Source organism: Neovison vison, chromosome 4 (genome assembly GCF_020171115.1).
Source record: "Neovison vison isolate M4711 chromosome 4, ASM_NN_V1, whole genome shotgun sequence".
Classification (NCBI taxonomy): Eukaryota; Metazoa; Chordata; class Mammalia; order Carnivora; family Mustelidae; genus Neogale; species Neogale vison.
Genome location: NC_058094.1, coordinates 86,858,553 through 86,877,611, shown reverse-complemented (window position 1 = coordinate 86,877,611; position 19,059 = coordinate 86,858,553). Strand labels below are relative to the sequence as shown.

Sequence of the window (19,059 nt, the reverse complement as noted above, 5' to 3'; positions counted from 1 at the left end):
TATTCCACTGAAGCACCATTCCATTCTTCTAGATGTTTTGTATGTATGTACACAAATATCCGTTCTTTGCAAGAATGGAATCAGACTAGATATACTGTTGCTGGTTTTTCTTAGGTGAATGGATAGATGTACCTCATTCTTTTTAACAGCTGGATAGTATTCCGTTTTATTTAATTACTGCTGTATAATGAATTTTTAGGGTATTTTCCAAGTTTTGCTATTATAGATAATGCTACAATGAACATTTCTACATGTTTATCTCTTTGTATTTGTGCTATGTGTGCCCACAGGATAAATTTCTAGAAGTATAATTAATGTGTGAACACTAACAATTGTTAAAAAAAAAATTGCTAGATTTCCCTCTGAAAGGATTTTTCAAATTTTCATTTTTAAAAGCATAATGGAAACTCATATAATTCAATACAAAAAAAATCTGATTAAAAATAGGCAGAAGACCTGAGTAAACATTTTTCCAAAGAAACATACAGATGGCCGACAGACACATGAAAAGATGCTTGTTATCACTCATCATCAGGGAAATGCAAATCAAAACCCCATGAAATGTCACGCCTACCAGAATAGCTGGTATCCAAAAACAAGAAACAACAAGTGTTGGTGAGGTTGTGGAGAAAAGGGAACCCTTGTGTACTTTTGGTGGTAATGTAAATTGATGCAGCCACTGTAGAAAACAGTATGGAGATTGCTCAGAAAGTTAAAAATAGAAACACCATACAATTCAGTAATTCTACTTCTAGGTATTTACTCAAAGAAAACAAAAACATAAACTCAAAAAGATATTTGCACCCTCATGTTTATTGAAGCATTATTTACAATAGCTAAGATATAAAAGCAACCCAAGTGTCCATGAATAGATGAATGGATGATGAAGATATGGTTTATGTAAGAATGAAATCTTGCCATGTGTGACTACATGGATGGACCCAGTAGGTATTATGCTAAGTGAAATATGTCAGACAAAGAACGACAAATATATGATTTTACTTATGTGGCATAAAAAACAAATGAACAAACAAGAAACAGAAACAGACTCATTAATACAGACAATAAACTAGTGGTTTCCAGAGGAGACGGATGAGCCAGGATAAGCAAAATCATTGATGGGGATTAAGAAGTATAAATTTCCAGTTATAAAATAAATAAGTCATGGGGATATAAAGTATACCATAGGTAATACAGCCACCAATACTGTAATAATACTGTATAATGACAGATGGTAACTACACTTGTCATGATGAGCCCTAAGTAATGGACAGAATTGCTCAATCATTATACTGCATGCCTGAAACTTATGGTATTGTTATGTCAACTATATATTCAATTTAAAAAAAGTATATTCACAGTTGACTACTTTACAAAATCCAACACAAAAGACAATTTTAAAAATTTATTGTCAATCTGAGAGGTGAAAAAGATCTAATTTTAATTTTCATGTTTCTTTGTTAGTGAGGGTAAATGGTCTCACTTTATTCTCCTTACATATTAAATCATGCATGTGTTTCCTCTGACCACTTTCTACTGGTCTATTTTTTTTTTTTTTTTTTTTTTAGAGGGAGACACCAGCTCTTTGTCTCTAATACGTGTTGCAAATATTTTTTCTGGCAGTTTTTTTTTTTTTTTTAAACTTCATATATATTGTTGTTTTTTGTTTTTTTCCCCTGCAAGGAAGTGCTGATTCTTTTCCTTTATAGTTTCTGGATTTTGTCTTTTTACAGAAAAAAGAGTTAGAGCTTTTTAATGTGTTAATTTTAAGATAAAATCTGATCCACTTGGAATGTTGGTATGAGGAGTGAACATGGCAAGCTTCCTACTTTCATCTATTAACTAAGTAAAGAGCAAAAAATGTGGGGATAAAAAGCATCGGTCCACATAGCTCAAGGGAGTGATCAATAAAGGTTAGTTCCCCATCTCAAATGACTCCCTGGTGCCATAACAACATTGAATGTACATTCCATTTATTTCCTCACAAATTTGAAATGCTATCTTCATCATATATAAATATTATTTTGGGAAAACTAAAATTATAATTTAATGATTTTTTCACTAATCTTTAAGAAAAACATACACACATGTATCTACTACATTTCTGAAGTTACTTTAATCTCTTTTTTAGGACCTATTGAGAAAATCCCATCCTTCTAAATCCACAAGAGGATCGGAGTGTGTAGGAAAGCCCTGCCAGGCACTCAAGTCTCCACAGCTCAGAAACCAGCACTGTTTAAAAATTTACTACATAAAGCCAACAGAGTGCTATGTTACCCTTTTGAACTGTTGTGTAACAACTCAAAGCCTGGCCCTATTGTGCAGTTAAATATCTACAGAAGTCATTAAGGAGTCTTTCAGATGGCTCAAATGACAGAAAGATAGTAGGATGATGCAGCTTCGTTTTGGGAGAGGCCTGTGCGGGACCCACAAGTGGTGAGCAGAACACTGTGGGGGAGTGCCTGCACCCCCTAGCTGCTCACTGCACACTTGAAGGCCTCAGGATCCTCATGAACATGGTGCTGCCAGCAGGCACTGTAGTCACCGGGGGTGGGATGCCAGCTGAAACATACTCCCTCTCCCTGAGATAAATAATAAACTGAGCATAAGGCACCAACAGATGTTCCAGACTACAGCTTAGTCATTCTGGACTGCAAATTGTGCTATAGAAAATTCCCACCTTGTCCCAAACATATCTCCTCCTCTTCTGAGGTAGATACAGTGTTCTTATCAACACCCACAGAAGAAAATGGGTAAATGTGAACACCCTTTTATACAGCTTTAAATTACCTACATTCTCAGAATATAGTAAAATGCAATGCTGGTTAGGAAAACCTGTAATATATGCATTGCACATACTAATGTGTTTAGATATAAACAGAAACATGTCTTTAAGTTCTGTAAAGTTCTCTTCATTAGAATATAGACACTAACCTCTTTTGTCATTAGGCTCAGGGTCTCCTCTGGATATAGTTCTACAATCTGCAGTAGTCTGGGAAACTTCAGCCTGGCTTCACTGGAATGCAATTTTAAAGCTTTCAACATTTTGTCTACCACAACGGCTGGATACGTCTGTAGTTCTAGAGACTCAGTAACTACAAAGGACAGGAGAGAAGGAAAAAAACGATCAGTATACCCACTTACACATACATAAACTATAAATTTAACAAATGACAAACATTTCCCTTTGGGCTTCTATTTTGTAATATGTCACTGCTCTCTTTTAACAAGTACTTTAGATCAACAAACACCAGATGCAGTTTTGGGCCATATGTAAAAGCTTCCATCTTGAAGCTGAATTCTTCACTGGAATATGCATTCTGCATGCAGCACCGTTTCCTTCTTGGGCCAGAGGGAACACTGAACAGCTGCTGGTTACTGAATTTATTTCAGGAGCAAGAGGCAGGCCACATAGCCAATATTACCAAAGCTACAAGTAAAATGTAGAAACTATAAGCAAATGGAAAGATAGTGTGACTGTTTATATGCAGGTCATGTTGCTTGAAGATGCTGTTGCTTCTTAAAAAGATAAGACTTTTCTCAGAATAACTGTCATTTAAAAACCCAAGATACAGGGATGCCTAGGTGGCTCAGTGGGTTAAAGCTTCTGCCTTCAGCTCAGGTCATGATCTCAGGGTCCCAGAATCGAGCCCCGCATCGGGCTGTCTGCTCAGCAAGGAGCCTCCTTCCCGCTACCCCTTTCTGCCTGCGTTTCTGTCTACTTGTGATCTCCGTCTGTCAAATAAATAAATAAATAAAATCTTAAACAACAACCCAAGATGCAGAGGCTCCTGAGTGGTTCAGTCAGATAAGCATCTGACTCTTGATTTTGGCTCAGGTCATAGTCTCAGGGTCATGGTATAGGGCCCAAGTCTGGCTCCAAGCTCAACTTGGAAGCCTGCTTGAGATTCCCTCTCTCCCTCCCCTTCTGCACCTCAACCCACTCACGTGCCCATGCCCCCTTCTCTCTCTCAAATATAATCTTTAAAAAAAAATAATAAAAACAAGCAAACAGGAAACAAAGTATCTACAGAAGTCTTAAGGCTTTGGCTAACACAATGTTACAAACTAAATGATTTTTCCTTTTGTGACCCACCTGATGCACTCTCCTCCTCCTTGCGGAGCTGCTGGTCACAGAAATCCACCAGCGTCATGTAAGCATCTGTCAGGCTGGCTACAGGACCCTGGCCCATGAGGGAAGGCTGGGCCTCCTCTTCAGCTATCCGCACGGCCTCAGAAAGGTGATGGAATGCTCTCTGGTGCAGACCTGCGATCACCTGGAATTCACAGAGGTCTCAATTGTGAACCTGTGAGTGCAGCTTAAGTTTTCTGGAAGAACTCTACTTTTTACTTGTGATGACAAAGAAAGAATATTTGTGATTTGTGAGCCATGAGATAACACAGAAAGCTGGTTAAATGGAAAAGGGAGTCTGTCTGCCCTGATTGTGAAACAGTGAGTGATTTCAGTATAATCCTCAGTACTTTTAAAACCCAGAAGGTCCACTAGTCATGCAGAGTTGGCACCAAAGATCAATGGGGGATCATGCAGCCTGTCAGGAACTGAAGAAGAGATGGAAGTTGGCACTTGATCCTCACCATCCTGCTCAGATGTTGGTAATAACACTGAGGAGGGAGAAGGCAAGGCTAACAACTAAAGTGAAGTAGGCACAGGGAGATGAGGAGAGGAAAATACAAAATCATCTGAAAAAAGCTAGGCAAAGCAGACACTACATAAAAAAGTGGAAAAGGCTGATTTGCTTCACAAGATAATGGGACGTCTGGATGGCAACTGGTGGTGAAATCCATTAGCAAAATTCTTGGAGGAACTGTCCACATCAATCCAACACAAATTTTTCACTTCTAATACTGAAACAATCTGTATCATTCAAATAAACAGGAAACAATTGAGTATGTCAGTTTTCCACACAAGAAACCTGGCTGCATAACTGTCAAATACATTCTCAAAACACAAAGCAATCATTTCTCATTATTTCTTTTGTGTAGTCAGAAGGCTGCACACTGGAGACGTAGAACACACAAACATAAAAAGTTCACTCTTACAGTATTCATTACCTTTTCTGCATTCTCTGTACTGGATCCAGAAAGATCCAAAATTCTTCTAGCTTTGCTTTCCTCGATTTCAGCGAGGCAGGTTGGCTCCCTGATGAGAGCCTCAGCTATGATTCTGTATGTTGTACCCAAGAGAATATTCTGATCATGGAAAGCGAGAACATTTTTGCTTATGTAAATTGATGTGCTCTCACCTGTTGGATTAAAAACATACACATAAACACAGATGATTTTCTCAGAAATAAATGGATGTCATAAATTAAAAAAAAAAAGGATACTCATAGTGTACAGAAGTTGTTTTCTTTTCTTTTCTTATATATAAATCCTTTTTTAAAAAAAATATTTCATTTATTTATTTGTCAGAGAGAGGGAGAGAGAGAGAGCACACAAGTGGGCAGAGAGGCTGGCAGAGGCAGAGAGAGAAGCAGGCTCCCTGCCGAGCAAGGAGCCCATGTGGGACTCGATCCCAGGACTCTGGGATCATGACCAGAGCCGAAGGCAGTGGCTTAACCCACTGAGCCACCCAGGCGTCCCCAGAAGTTGTTTTCTATTAAAATTTTTTTTTAAAAGATTTTTTATTTATTTATTTGACAGAGAGAGATTACAAGTAGGCAGAGAGGCAGGCAGAGAGAGAGAGGAGGAAGCAGGCTCCCTGCTGAGCAGAGAGCCTGACGCGGGACTCGATCCCAGGACCCTGAGATCATGACCTGAGCCGAAGGCAGCGGCTTAACCCACTGAGCCACCCAGGCATCCCTGTTTTCTATTAAAAATTTAAAATAAATCTTGTAACTATAAGAAACTGGCTTCATACAGTGGTTAGGGAGTTTCTTGAATTCATATGAATGAAAAATGTTCTTTGTTAGCAGTGACTACAGCAAAGTCTATAGAGGCTAAGGCAATTAAAACACTGAATAAACTTTTATTCAAGTACCATCATTCTGCATTTTGTCAAAGTACCTAAATCCATTATAAAGGCAAGAAAATGTCTCTTTTTAATGCATTTGTGCATATACATTAAAAACCAGATTAGATTTTTAAATTGCTACTGTGATTTATAGCTGATAAAGCAACAGATGCTGCTGCATGTAAAGGTCTAGTTCTAATATCTTACCATGGCTTTGGGGAAGGAAGCCCTGGTCAAACCTGCAGCTTGCAGAGGGTACAAGAAGGGTACAAAGAGAAGGGGCTGTCACCCAGCAAGTCCAATCAACCATTCTACCCAGCTCATCCATCTGTGAAAATTCTCTGCCAGATTACCCTCAGATACATGTTCCAAACTACTGGCCCTATTATTTCACAAGATAGTTAAAAACTACAGCCATATGATGACTACTAAAACTGTAGGATTAGTATTTTTTTTAAAAAGATTTTATTTATTTATTTGACAGAGATCACAAGTAGGCAGAGAGGCAGGCAGAAAGAGAGGAGGAAGCAGGCTCCCTGCTGAGCAGAGAGCCTGATGCGGGGCTCGATCCCAGAACCCTGGGATCATGACCTGAAATAAAGACAGAGGCTTTAACCCACTGAGCACCCCTAATATTAGGAGTACTAATGTTATCTTAGTATCAGCCAACTCCTTCTCCTCTCCTCCATTCCTCCCACCCAAAACCCCTATAAATATTTAAGCAAACATAACGATTTTCTGCTCCTGATAAATATGGAGAGCGTGCTTCTCCTATTTGCATTTTTACTGAGACTAATAATCTGATATAATTCCCTGTCTTACTGAAGAGTCCAACTTGGGAATTTGGTTGTCAGCATGGTCAATAATATTGCTGCTATATACCCTGGGACAGAGGGCAGCAAAACAGGTGGAGTGAACCCAAAACTCACATAGTGAATTCTTTTTCTCCCCTCAGTTTTGAAGGCTATGTTAAAAAAAAAAAAAAAAAGAAAAGAAAAGCTGAGGAGGAAAAAGATGTTTCATATTCAATTTTTTAAAAGGCAATTCTTGTAAGTAAACAAGGTTTTCAAAATAATTAAACTATGAGACCCATAATTTGCATAAATATTACAGAAAAAACTTTAATTTCAATTTTATTTGATCAATAAAGAAATAAAATCTCCAAGAACCACATTCCATAGCATTATTAGGATGCAAAGTCCTTGGCTCCAAATATTTAATAAAATTATTACAAAAATTAATTCCCAAATGTCAGATAAAGCAGCAAAATAAGTTTTAAAAGACACAGAGACATAATATAAAATAGTGCCACTGAACTTATTTCTATAGAAAAGAATAGTCCAGTACCCAATAAGGAGACTGTTTTCAGCGCTGTGAGAATCTGCTCAGGGCAGGTCTGGCCCTGGCTCCGGCTATGGCTGAGCCGGCAGTAGTTCTGCACCCACTGCACCTGCCAGTCATCTCTTGCTTTTGACTCTCTATGAAGCTCCTTCAGTAGTTTCATGGCAAGTGAGAAATTGTGCTATAGAAGAAAGAAAGTGGTAAGATAATACACAGGTGATCACTTAGAAATAAAAATAAAACATTTGACAGAAATTTTTAACTGGCCTTCTTCCCTTTTTGCATGACACAACTCACCTGAAAGCAGTAAATCCATCTCCTCAGTTTAAATTGTGTAAATGTATTTTTAAAAAAGATTTTATTTATTTATTTGACAGAGAGAGACACATGTCTTTTTATTTTTCATGGGGAAAGCATTCACGTTTCAAATGTATACAGTTCTGTCTTTTAGTAAATTTACAAAGTTGGGCAACCATCACTACTATCTAGTTCCAGAACATCTGATCAATTCAAAAAGAAACAATTTGCTCCCCACCCTCCAGCGATGGCAAACACTAAACTACTTTCTATCTCTATGGATTTGCCGATTCTGGACATCTCCTATCAATGAAATCAGAAACATGGTGATTTTATCTGTCTTCTTTTACTTAGCATAGTCTTTTCTAGGTTTGCCCAAGTTACAGCGTGTATTCACACTTTATTCCTTCACACGGCTGAATACTATTCTGTTGCATGGATAGAGCACATTTTATTTATCCATTCATCTATTGATAGCTTTTGGGGTTGCCTCCACATTTTGGCTATTTTGAATAATATTGCTGTAAATATCTACGTACAAATTTCTGTGTGGACATACACTTTCACTTCTCCCATATACCTACGAGTTGAAATGGTGGATCACATGGTAACTCTATGTTTAACTTTTTGAGGAAATGTCATACTTGTTCTCCACAGCATCTGTACCATTTTACATTCCCATCATCAATGTATGAAGGTTCCAATTTCTCCACATCTTCACCAATATCTGTCTGAGCAGTCTCTTTGATTACAGTGGGTGTGAAGTGGTATCTTGTGTGGTTTTAATTTGCATTTTCCTAATAACTAATAATGCTGAACATCTTTTCATGTGCTTGTTTACCATCTGTATATCTGCTTTGGAGAAATGTCTATTTAGAATTCTTAGCCCATTTTTTTTTTTTTTAAGATTATTTATTTATTTATTTGACGGAAATCACAAGTAGGCAGAGAGGCAGGCAGAGAGAGGGGGAAGCAGACTCCCTGCTAAGCAGAGAGCCTGATGTGGGGCTTGATCCCAGGACCCTGAGACTATGACCTGAGCCGAAGGCAGAGGCTTAAACCACTGAGCCACCCAGGCGCCCCTTAGCCCATTTTTTAAGTTGGATTGAGTTTTTGTTGTTCAGTTATAAAGAGTTCTTTATGTGGGCGCCTGGGTGGCTCAGTGGGTTAAGCCGCTGCCTTCGGCTCGGGTCGTGATCTCAGGGTCCTGGGATCGAGTCCCGCATAGGGCTCTCTGCTCAGCAGGGGGCCTGCTTCCCTCTCTCTCTCTCTCTCTGCCTGCCTCTCTGCCTACTTGTGATCTCTCTCTCTGTCAAATAAATAAATTAAAAAAAAAAAAGAGTTCTTTATGTGTTCTGGATAGTAGACCTTTATCAGATACATGATTTCCCAATTATTTTCTCACATGTGTATGGGTTGTCTCATCACTTTTTTGAGTGTGTTCTTTGAGGCACAGGAATTTCTAAATTTTGATGTATAACTTATCTATTTTTTATTTGTTTGGTTGTTATATGGATGTCTTTTAATTCTTCTTTACCAAGTTTCAAAAGACGTTTTCATCAAACCCATGTCTTGTTCTTTACTATCCTTTCAACTATGTTGGCTAAAAATCTGAGCCATCCTCAGCTGCATCTTCTCCATAATACTTCCTATCTCTGGACTTCTTACCTCACTTCTAGAGCATCTTTCACATTGTTTGCATTCCTACCACAACTTTCCTAGTTTGAGACTTCACAGTCTCTAGGCTTTTTCCCTCAGCAGACAATCTTCCATACAGCTTCCAACTGAGCCAGCATGTCGAAAGCAGATTGCAATTCCCAGCTTCTCACCTCCATGATTTTGCTGGAATATATCTTGTATCTATAGCACCTTTTTCTCTTCTCAAAGTGCAAACCCTACCATTTCCATAAAGCCCCATCTGAATGCCTCCTTCTCCAGCAAGCCTTCCTACCAGGCAGAAGGTCTCTTCTTCTTGGGGCTCTCCTAGCATGGTGACCTCTCTTTTCTTCACTCATCTTATGCTGTTGGGTTGAAGTGCAGCTCTTATTCTCTTGCTAGACAGTGATCACAAGAGCCGGAATAGTAGCTTCCCAACACTGCCCTTGACAATGTTGGGTGCAGCTTCTTAGCTACACTGTAATCTTCATCACTACTCAGAACTTCCTCACCACCAAATTCCTAAACTCAAGTCACACCATTTTGACCACAAACCTACTCTACCCACCAAATTCTTGCTATGTTTGCTTTATAACCTTAAAATCTCTGGTAATTTTACCTGCCTTCTTCCTGCTTCCACTTCCTTCTGTGTGCAATTAAGTCAGCCAACTTTTCCCACCACTCTCTTTGCAATACTCTCAGGTTACCAGCCTTTGTCCTTGTATTACACCCACCTGGAAAAACCATACTCCTGGGTACACTGAAGTGCATGGCCTTTCTGCTCCTATACTCACAGACTCACCAGAGACCACACTGACAGTTCTTCCATGGCTCTCCAGGCCCTCCACCACAGCCCAGAATAACCCACCACTCCCCCACTATTCTCAGATCTCTTCAGCTCAGCCTCTGCAGAGGGCCTACTCCCCAGAGAGAACAGAGTTCTTCCATTCACCTTTGCTTGAATCCTTTCCCTTTCAACTCCACAAGAAATCCTATCTTACTAATGATCCCTCTCTGTATGTCCTTCTCTCCCTACCATTAAGCTTTAAAATCCCCGGTCTCCTCCTTCCTAAAAATCCAAACACTTCCTAAACCCGCCTGCTTTTCCTCATCATGGCTTCCTTAGAAGCAGGCTGTGCTCACTGCCCCTGTATATCCATCCTTATTTGTTCTTCTACCCACTCTGATCTGACTTCTGCCCCAGTGAAGTCTCACTGAAGTCAGCACAAGCCTTCTCTCAATGCAAGGGCACTTTGTTTCTGCATGCCTTTGTTCTCCTGGGTAACAGGCACTGATGATTTCTGGCCCTCCCTCTGGGCTCAGCCTCTTGGTCATCCTCTAATGTCACCATCTAGTTTCAGCTCCTTTGTGGACAACTTTCCCTTTGTTCCTCCCAAAACTGTAGGTATGTTTTGGCAACTGGTCCTGGTCACCTTATCCACTCCTGTGGCTTCAGTGATAGTCCATGTGTCAATCACCTTCAGACCTCTATTGCAAGCACAGCTCTTTTTCTCCACAACTTTAGATTTCTTATGTACAAATTAGCAAATAGAAATTTACTTGTCTTAAAGGCCTCACACATGCAATATGTCTTCAACTGAATGCACCCCACAAACTGCCATTCTTCCTGCATTCCCATACACTCAGCTATACAGGCAGAGAAGCCTGGGGATCCTGCTTTCTCTTCCTGAACAGAACCAGTCACAGTGTCTCATCCATGCTTCCTTTTTCTTGAACTTGTCCACTGATCTCCACTTCTCAGACTCTAACCTTGATTGGCTGCCCTCATCAATTACCTGGAGTAATACAGAGGCTGGACAACCCTTTGCCCTTCCTCCAATCATTTCTCTCACTAAAATCAGAACAGTGTTTTGTTTTTTAAAGATTTTATTTATTTATTTGACAGAGACAGATCACAAGTAGGCAGAGAGGCAGGCAGAGAGAGAGAGGAGGAAGCAGGCTCCCTGCTGAGCAGAGAGCCCGATGCGGGACTTGATCCCAGGACCCTGAGATCATGACCTGAGCCAAAGGCAGCGGCTTAACCCACTGAGCCACCCAGGTGCCCCAGAACAGTGTTTTAAAACTGTTAATCTGGGGCACCTGGGTGGCTCAGTAGATTAAGCTTTTGTCTTCGGCTCAGGTCATAATCCCAGGGTCCTGGGATTGAGTCCTACATTGGGTTCCCTGCTCAGTGGAGAGTCTGCTTTTCCCTCTCCCTCTGCCTCCCCCGTTCTTGTGCTCTCTCTCAAATAAATAAATAAAATCTTAAAAAAAAAAAAAACTTTATTTATCTGGTCACCTCTATCCCAGAGCTTCCTACACAAAGAAGAAAAGCCATTAAGTGGCGTTCAAGTTCACCTGTCACTCTACTAAGGAAACCAAATACCCAGGGTTATTCCTGACTCTTTATTTTATTTTATTTTTTATTTTTTTATAAACATATAATGTATTTTTATCCCCAGGGGTACAGGTCTGTGAATCGCCAGGTTTACACACTTCATAGCACTCACCATAGCACATACCCTCCCCAATGTCCAAAACCCCCCCTTCCCAGCAACCCTCAGTTTGTTTTGGGAGGTTAAGAGTCACTTATGGTTTGTCTCCCTCCCAATCCCATCTTGTTTCATTTATTCTTCTCCTACCCCTCTAAATTCCCACGTTGCAGCTCCACTTCCTCATATCAGAGAGATCATATGATAGTTGTCTTTCTCCAATGGACTTATTTCACTAAGCATGATATCCTCTAGTTCCATCTACGTCGTCCCAAGTGGCAAGATTTCATTTCTTTTGATGGCTGCATAGTATTCCATTGTATATATATACTACATCTTCTTGATCCATTCATCTAGGTTCCTTCCATAGTTTGGGTATTGTAGACATTGCTGCTATAAACATTTGGGTGCATTTGCCCCTTCGGATCACTACGTTTGTATCGTTAGGGTAAGGTATGACCTATGGCTGGGTCATAGGGTAGTTCTATTTTCAACATTTTGAGGAATCTCCATTCTGTTTTCCAGAGTGGTTGCACCAGCTTGCATTCCCACCAACAGTGTAGGAGGGTTCCCCTCTCTCGGCATCCTCGCCAGCATCTGTCATTTCCTGACTTGTTGATTTTAGCCATTCTGACTGGTGTGAGGTGGTCTCTCATTGTGGTTTTGATTTGTATTTCCCTGATGCCGAGTGATATGGAACACTTTTTCATGTGTCTGTTGGCCATCTGGATGTCTCCTTTGCAGATATGTCTGTTCATGTCTTCTGCCCATTTCTTGATTGGATTATTTGTTCTTTGGGTGTTGAGTTTGCTAAGTTCTTTATAAATTTTGGACACTAGCCCTTTATCTGATATGTCATTTGCAAATATCTTCTCCCATTCTGTCAGTTGTCTTTTGGTTTTGTTAACTGTTTCCTTTGCTGTGCAAAAGCTTTTGATCTTGATAAAATCCCAACAGTTCATTTTTGCCTTTGCTTCCCTTGCCTTTGGCGATGTTCCTAGGAAGATGTTGCTGCAGCTGAGGTCAAAGAGGTTGCTGCCTGTGCTCTCCTCAAGGATTTTGATGGATTCCTTTCTCACATTGAGGTCCTTCATCCATTTTGAGTCTATTTTCGTGTGTGGTGTAAGGAAATGGTCCAATTTCATTTTTCTGCATGTGGCCGTCCAGTTTTCCCAACACCATTTATTGAAGAGGCTGTCTTTTGTCCATTGGACATTCTTTCCTGCTTTGTCGAAGATTAGTTGACCATAGAGTTGAAGGTCTATTTCTGGGCTCTCTATTCTGTTCCATTGATCTATGTGTCTGTTTTTGTGCCAGTACCATGCTGTCTTGATGATGACAGCTTTGTAATAGAGCTTGAAGTCTGGAATTGTGATGCCACCAACTTTGGCTTTCTTTTTCAATATTCCTTTGGCTATTCGAGGTCTTTTCTAGTTCCCTATAAATTTTAGGATAACTTGTTCCATTTCTTTGAAAAAACAGGGTGGGGTTTTGATAGGAATTGCATTAAATGTGTAGATTGCTTTAGGTAGCATAGACATTTTCACAATATTTATTCTTCCAATCTAGGAGCATGGAACATTTTTCCATTTCTTTGTGTCTTCCTCAATTTCTTTTATGAGTACTTTATAGTTTTCGGAGTATAGAATCTTAGCCTCTTTGGATAGGTTTATTCCTAGGTATCTTATAGTTTTGGGTGCAATTGTAAATGGGACTGACTCCTTAATTTCTCTTTCTTCTGTCTTGCTGGTGTAGAGAAATGCAACTGATTTCTGTGCGTTGATTTTACATCCTGACACTTTACTGAATTCCTGTACAAGTTCTAGCAGTTTTGGAGTGGAGTCTTTTGGGTTTTCCACATATAGTATCATATCTTCTGTGAAGACTAATAGTTTGACTTCTTCTTTGCCGATTTGGATGCCTTTAATTTCCTTTTGTTGTCTGATTGCTGAGGTTAGGACTTCTAGTACTATGTTGAATAGCAGTGGTGATAATGGACATCCCTGCCGTGTTCCTGGCCTTAGCGGAAAAGCTTTTAGTTTTTCTCCATTGAGAGTATCATATAGTTCTCGTTCTTTCTTTTATTAATGTGTTGTATCACACTGATTGATTTGCAGATGTTGAACCAATCTTGCAGCCCTGGAATAAATCCCACTTGGTCGTGGTGAATAATCCTTTTAATGCACTGTTGAACCCTATTGGCTAGTATTTTGATGAGAATTTTTGCATCTGTGTTCATCAAGGATATTGGTCTATAGCTCTCTTTTTTGATGGGATCCTTGTCTGGTTTTGGGATCAAGGTGATGCTGGCCTCATAAAATGAGTTTGGAAGTTTTCCTTCCATTTCTATTTTTTGGAACAGTTTCAGGAGAATAGGAATTAGTTTTCTTTAAATGTTTGGTAGAATTCCCCTGGGAAGCCATCTGGCCCTGGGCTTTTGTTTATTTGGAGATTTTTGATGACTATTTCAATCTCCTTACTGGTAACAGGTCTGTTCAGGTTTTCTATTTCTTCCTGGTTCAGTTGTGGTAGTTTATATGTCTCTAGGAATGCATCCATTTCTTCCAGATTGTCAAATTTGTTTGTGTAGAGTTGCTCATAGTATGTTCTTATAATTGTCTGTATTTCTTTGGTGTTTGTTGTGATCTCTCCTCTTTCATTCATGATTTTATTTATTTGGGTCCTTTCTCTTTTCTTTTTGATAAATCGGGCCAGGGGTTTATCCATCTTATTAATTCTTTCAAAGAACCAGCTCCTAGTTTCATTGATTTGTTCTATTGTTTTTTGGGTTTTTATTTCATTCATTTCTGCTCTGATCTTTATTATTTCTCTTCTCCTGCTGGGTAAGGCTTTCTTTGGTGTTCTTTCTCCAGCTCCTTTAGGTGTAGGGTTAGGTTGTGTATTTGAGACCTTTCTTGTTTCTTGAGAAAGGCTTGTACCGCTACATATTTTCCTCTCAGGACTGCCTTTGCTGTGTCCCACAGATTTTGAACCGTTGTGTTTTCATTATCATTTGTTTCCATGATTTTTTTTCAAATCTTCTTTAATTTCCTGGTTGACCCATTCATTCTTTAGAAGGAAGCTGTTTAGTCTCTATGTATTTGGGATCTTTCCCAAGAAGAGGTGTTAAAAAACAGCTAATTTAAGAAAATTGTATGCTACAATAGAGGAACACAAATATAAGTACTCACCTGCTTTCTTGCACTTTCTACCATCTTCATTTTCATGGAGAACATACAATTCTTAATCAGGGAACAGACTTCTTCTCCCTGCTCCTGCACTTCCATCCTATCACTAGAATCTTTATCATCATCCATGGACATACTATGATCACCTGGAGGAAGAGTAAGTTTCTCCTCTATTTTGCTGAGAAAGAAACATCTACACAAAACGATGAAAAATGAAAATTAATGGCAGAGACTTATGAAATAAATCTTTTTATATATGGAAGCTACTGGATGGCATTTACAGACAGAAATTCTACAATTATTAAATTTTTGCTCATTTCTGAGCATTTCGTAGTCAGTTGAGAATCTGACACTTGATTTTAGATCAGGTCATGATCTCTTAAGTTCTTTCAAATATGTATGACTGTTTAAAGCAAAAATATAATATTATCTATTAGTGTTTTCACTATATGCTATCATACATTATTTTGACGTATGATAAAAAGGACATTTAATCAGGAAGACCTAGCAATTATTGACATGTATATGCCTAGTAACAAAGTTCAAAATACAGTAAGTAAAAATAGACAGAATTAAAGAGAAAAATAGATAATTCCACAATCAAAGTAAGAGATTTTGAAATCCTTACATATGTAGGCAGCTGATGGAATAGACCAAAAAAAAAAAAAAAAAAGAAATCAATAAAGACATAGAGTTCTGAAAAACACCATTGACCACCTTGATCTAATTGAAATTTATGAGCATTACATTTAAGAACTGCATAATATACAGGATTTAAGTACACACAGTATATTTACTAAAATAGACCATATGCTAAACTGTAAAACAAGTTTCAACAAATTTTAAAAAGCTAAAACTATACATAATGTGTTTTGTGGCCATTGTAGAATTAATTTAGAAATCAATAATAAGAGAGACAAAAAAAACCTCACCTATTTGGAAATTAAACAAAGCACTTATAACTATTTCAAGGTCAAAAATGAAATCATATGAAAATTAGAAGATATTATATTTATTTATTTATTTTAGAGAGAGCACATGTGCATGCTGGGAGGCGGGAAGAGGGAGGGGAAAGAATCTCAAGCAGACTCTCTACTGAGAGTTGGCCTGACATGGGGCTTGATCCCATGACCCTGAGATCATGATCTAAGCCAAAACCAAGAGTCAGACAGTCAACCAACTGAGGCACCCAGGAGCCCCAAAGAATTAGAAAATATTTTAAACTAAATGATAATGTAAATACTACATATCAAAATTTGCAGTATGTAGCCAAAGCAGAGCTTAGAGGGGTGCATGTAGCTTTAAATGTTTTTATTAGGGGAAAAAGTATAAAATCAAACATCAAAGTTTCCACCTCAAGAAACTAAAAAAAGAAGAGCAAAGTCAGTCAAAAGTAAGCTGAAAGAAGAAAATACTAAAGATGAGACCAGAAATCAATTAAATTTCAGAACACAGTTATCAAGGAAAATTAACAAAGTCAAAAGCTGGCCCTTTAAGAAGATCAACAGAATTGACAAACCTCTAGTGAGACTGATCAAGAAAAAACAGAGAACACAAGTCACCAATATCAGGAGTGAAAAAGGGCTTCCCACTACAGATACTGCCAGTAATAAAAAAAAAAAGGAGAATAATGTGAGCAATTTTATGTGAACAATTTGACAACTTAAATGAAATGGAAAAATATACTGAAAAATACAATTTAAGAAAATTGACATAAAAAGAAATAGAAAGGGGTGCCTGGGTGGCTCAGTGGGTTAAAGCCTCTGCCTTTGGCTTGGGTCATGATCCCAGGGTCCTGGGATCGAGTCCTGCATGGGGCTCTGTGCTTGGCGGGGAGCCTGCTTCTCTCTCTCTGCCAGTCTTTCTGCCTATTTGTGATCTCTCTCTCTCTCTCTCTGTCAAATAAATAAATAAAATCTTTAAGAAAAAAAAAAAAAAAGAAATAGAAAATTTAAATAGCCCCATATCTACCAAAGAAATTACATGCATTATCCAAAATCTTCCCAAAAGGAAAACTACAGGCCCATATAAAATCTCACTGGTGAATTCTATCAAATATTCACTTAAGAAATAAGAAGGATCTTACATAACCTTTTTTCAAGGAAAAAAAGAAGGGAACATGTCCAACTTATTTTATAGATCTAATACCAAAACCTGACAAAGACATTATAAAAAAGAAAATTACAAACCAATATCCCACTTGAATTTAGACACTAAAATTCTTAATAAAATGTTAGCAAATCTAAGAATATATAAAAAGGATCATTGTACCATACAAGGTTTACCCTCCAAATGCAACATTTGTTTCATATTAAAAAATCAGTCAATGTAATAAACTATAAGGAGGAGTGACATCATCAAGATGGTGACATAGTTCATTCTTGACTTCAGTCTCCCTTACAAAACAAAAACAAACAAACAAAATGAAACCAACTAACTACTATTCACAGACAAGGCACCATTGAGAAAATCTTAGAACACAGGGGTAAGCCTGAAACACCACAGAGACTCAGATGGATCACATAAGAAGAGAAAAAGGAACAGCTACTGTATGACTGCAGGGTCCCAGCACAGGATGGGACAGTACCACAACAAGAGGGCCCCAAGTCTGAAGTTTTTCCAGTAGGAAAAGAAGAGCCCAAGATGGACCTCTAGTTACCCTAGAGTTGGGGTTTGCAAATCAGGAGGCCCACTTGGGTCTCATCTCACAGAGATAACAAAAAAACCTGCAGCAGGGCTTAATGATTGGGGATTAGACTGTGACAGAAAGGTGGTATGGGGGGTCGGGCTTATAGCAACCAACACTCAGATCTTGGCAGACTGAGTTCCTACTCATAGCAGTGCCCAAGTAGAAATTCTAACCAGTGGTTTGGCTTATCGTCAGAACCAACACAGTGGCCCAGTCTGACTAGGAAAGTCGGCAGGGTGCAGGTTTGTTAGACCCCGAACAACAAGGCACTCTGCCTACAGAGGAAAGCTAATTCATAGCTCTACCTATTTCTTTTCTTTTTTTTTTTTTAAAGATTTTATTTATTTATTTGCCAGAGAGAGAGGGAGGGAGAGAGAGCGAGTGAGCACAGGCAGACAAAGAGGCAGGCAGAGGCAGAGGGAGAAGCAGGCTCCCCGCCGAGCAAGGAGCCCGATGCGGGACTCGATCCCAGGACTCCGGGACCACGACCCGAGCCGAAGGCAGCTGCTCAACCAACTGAGCCACCCAGGCGTCCCTAGCTCCACCTATTTCTAAGTGTCACTCTTGGTCCTGTCCTACCTGACCATGAAACTTGACTGGAGCACCTGGGAATCTGCTTAACCCAGCGGTACTTGCACAGAAAGGCCACACAAGCAGAAAGTCCTTCCTGTTTACCAAGCCAAGCCAGTGACCCCAACTGCCGCACAGTTCTGCCTAATTTGCTTCCCAAAAAAGAGCCTTGCCTCCTTTGGTATTTGTTGTGTGTCCCCGCCCAGGCAGGGAAGCTAATTAGTAGCCCCACCTACTGCTGAATACAGTCTCCAACCCCACCAATCAAAAAACTTAACCAGGGCGCCTGGGTGGCTCAGTGGGTTGAGCCGCTGCCTTCGGCTCAGGTCATGATCTCAGGGTCCTGGGATCGAGTCCCGCATCGGGCTCTCTGCTCAGCGGGGAGCCTGCTTCCTCCTCTCTCTCTCTCTGCCTGCCTCTCCATCTGCTTGTGATTTCTCTCTGTCAAATAAATAAATAAAATCTTAAAAAAAAAAAAAACAAAAAAACTTAACCAGAGTTCCTGGGGGTCTCTGAAGCCAACTGTGCAACTCCTACTAAATTGGCACTTGAATGGAAAGCCAGATCAGCAGTCCTGTTGAGGCAATATGGTGACCCCATCTGACCAGAGAGCTTGAAGCACCATTCTGCCTCATTTGGTCTCTTAAACAAAGAGCCTTGCAAGCCCTAAGGGCCTGTTCTGTACTCCCAAGCAAATTTTTTTTTTTAGTATATGTGCTGCCGAAGCGAGCACTGTACTCCCAAGCAAAAAAGGAAGCAAATTTATAGCAGCAGTGCTGCTGAATATAGCCTCCAGCCTAACCATAGCTGACCAGGAGACCTAACCAGAGCTCCCAGGAATCTGCATAGTCC

The 19,059-nt window shown here is 39.5% G+C and overlaps 1 protein-coding gene across 4 annotated transcripts in view; it reads right to left on the bottom strand.

The window, feature by feature from the left end:
* PRKDC (protein kinase, DNA-activated, catalytic subunit) overlaps positions 1-19,059 on the bottom strand; it is a 241,144-nt gene that overhangs the window by 17,475 nt on the left and 204,610 nt on the right. For 3 of the 4 annotated variants that reach the window (XM_044245625.1, XM_044245626.1, XM_044245628.1), the window contains 5 exons: positions 14,952-15,141; positions 7,322-7,496; positions 5,074-5,264; positions 4,097-4,277; positions 2,935-3,095 (listed from right to left, as the gene is read on the bottom strand). In XM_044245625.1, the coding sequence (XP_044101560.1) occupies positions 2,935-3,095; positions 4,097-4,277; positions 5,074-5,264; positions 7,322-7,496; positions 14,952-15,141 (898 nt within the window). The other variant, XM_044245629.1, reaches the window with a different exon arrangement.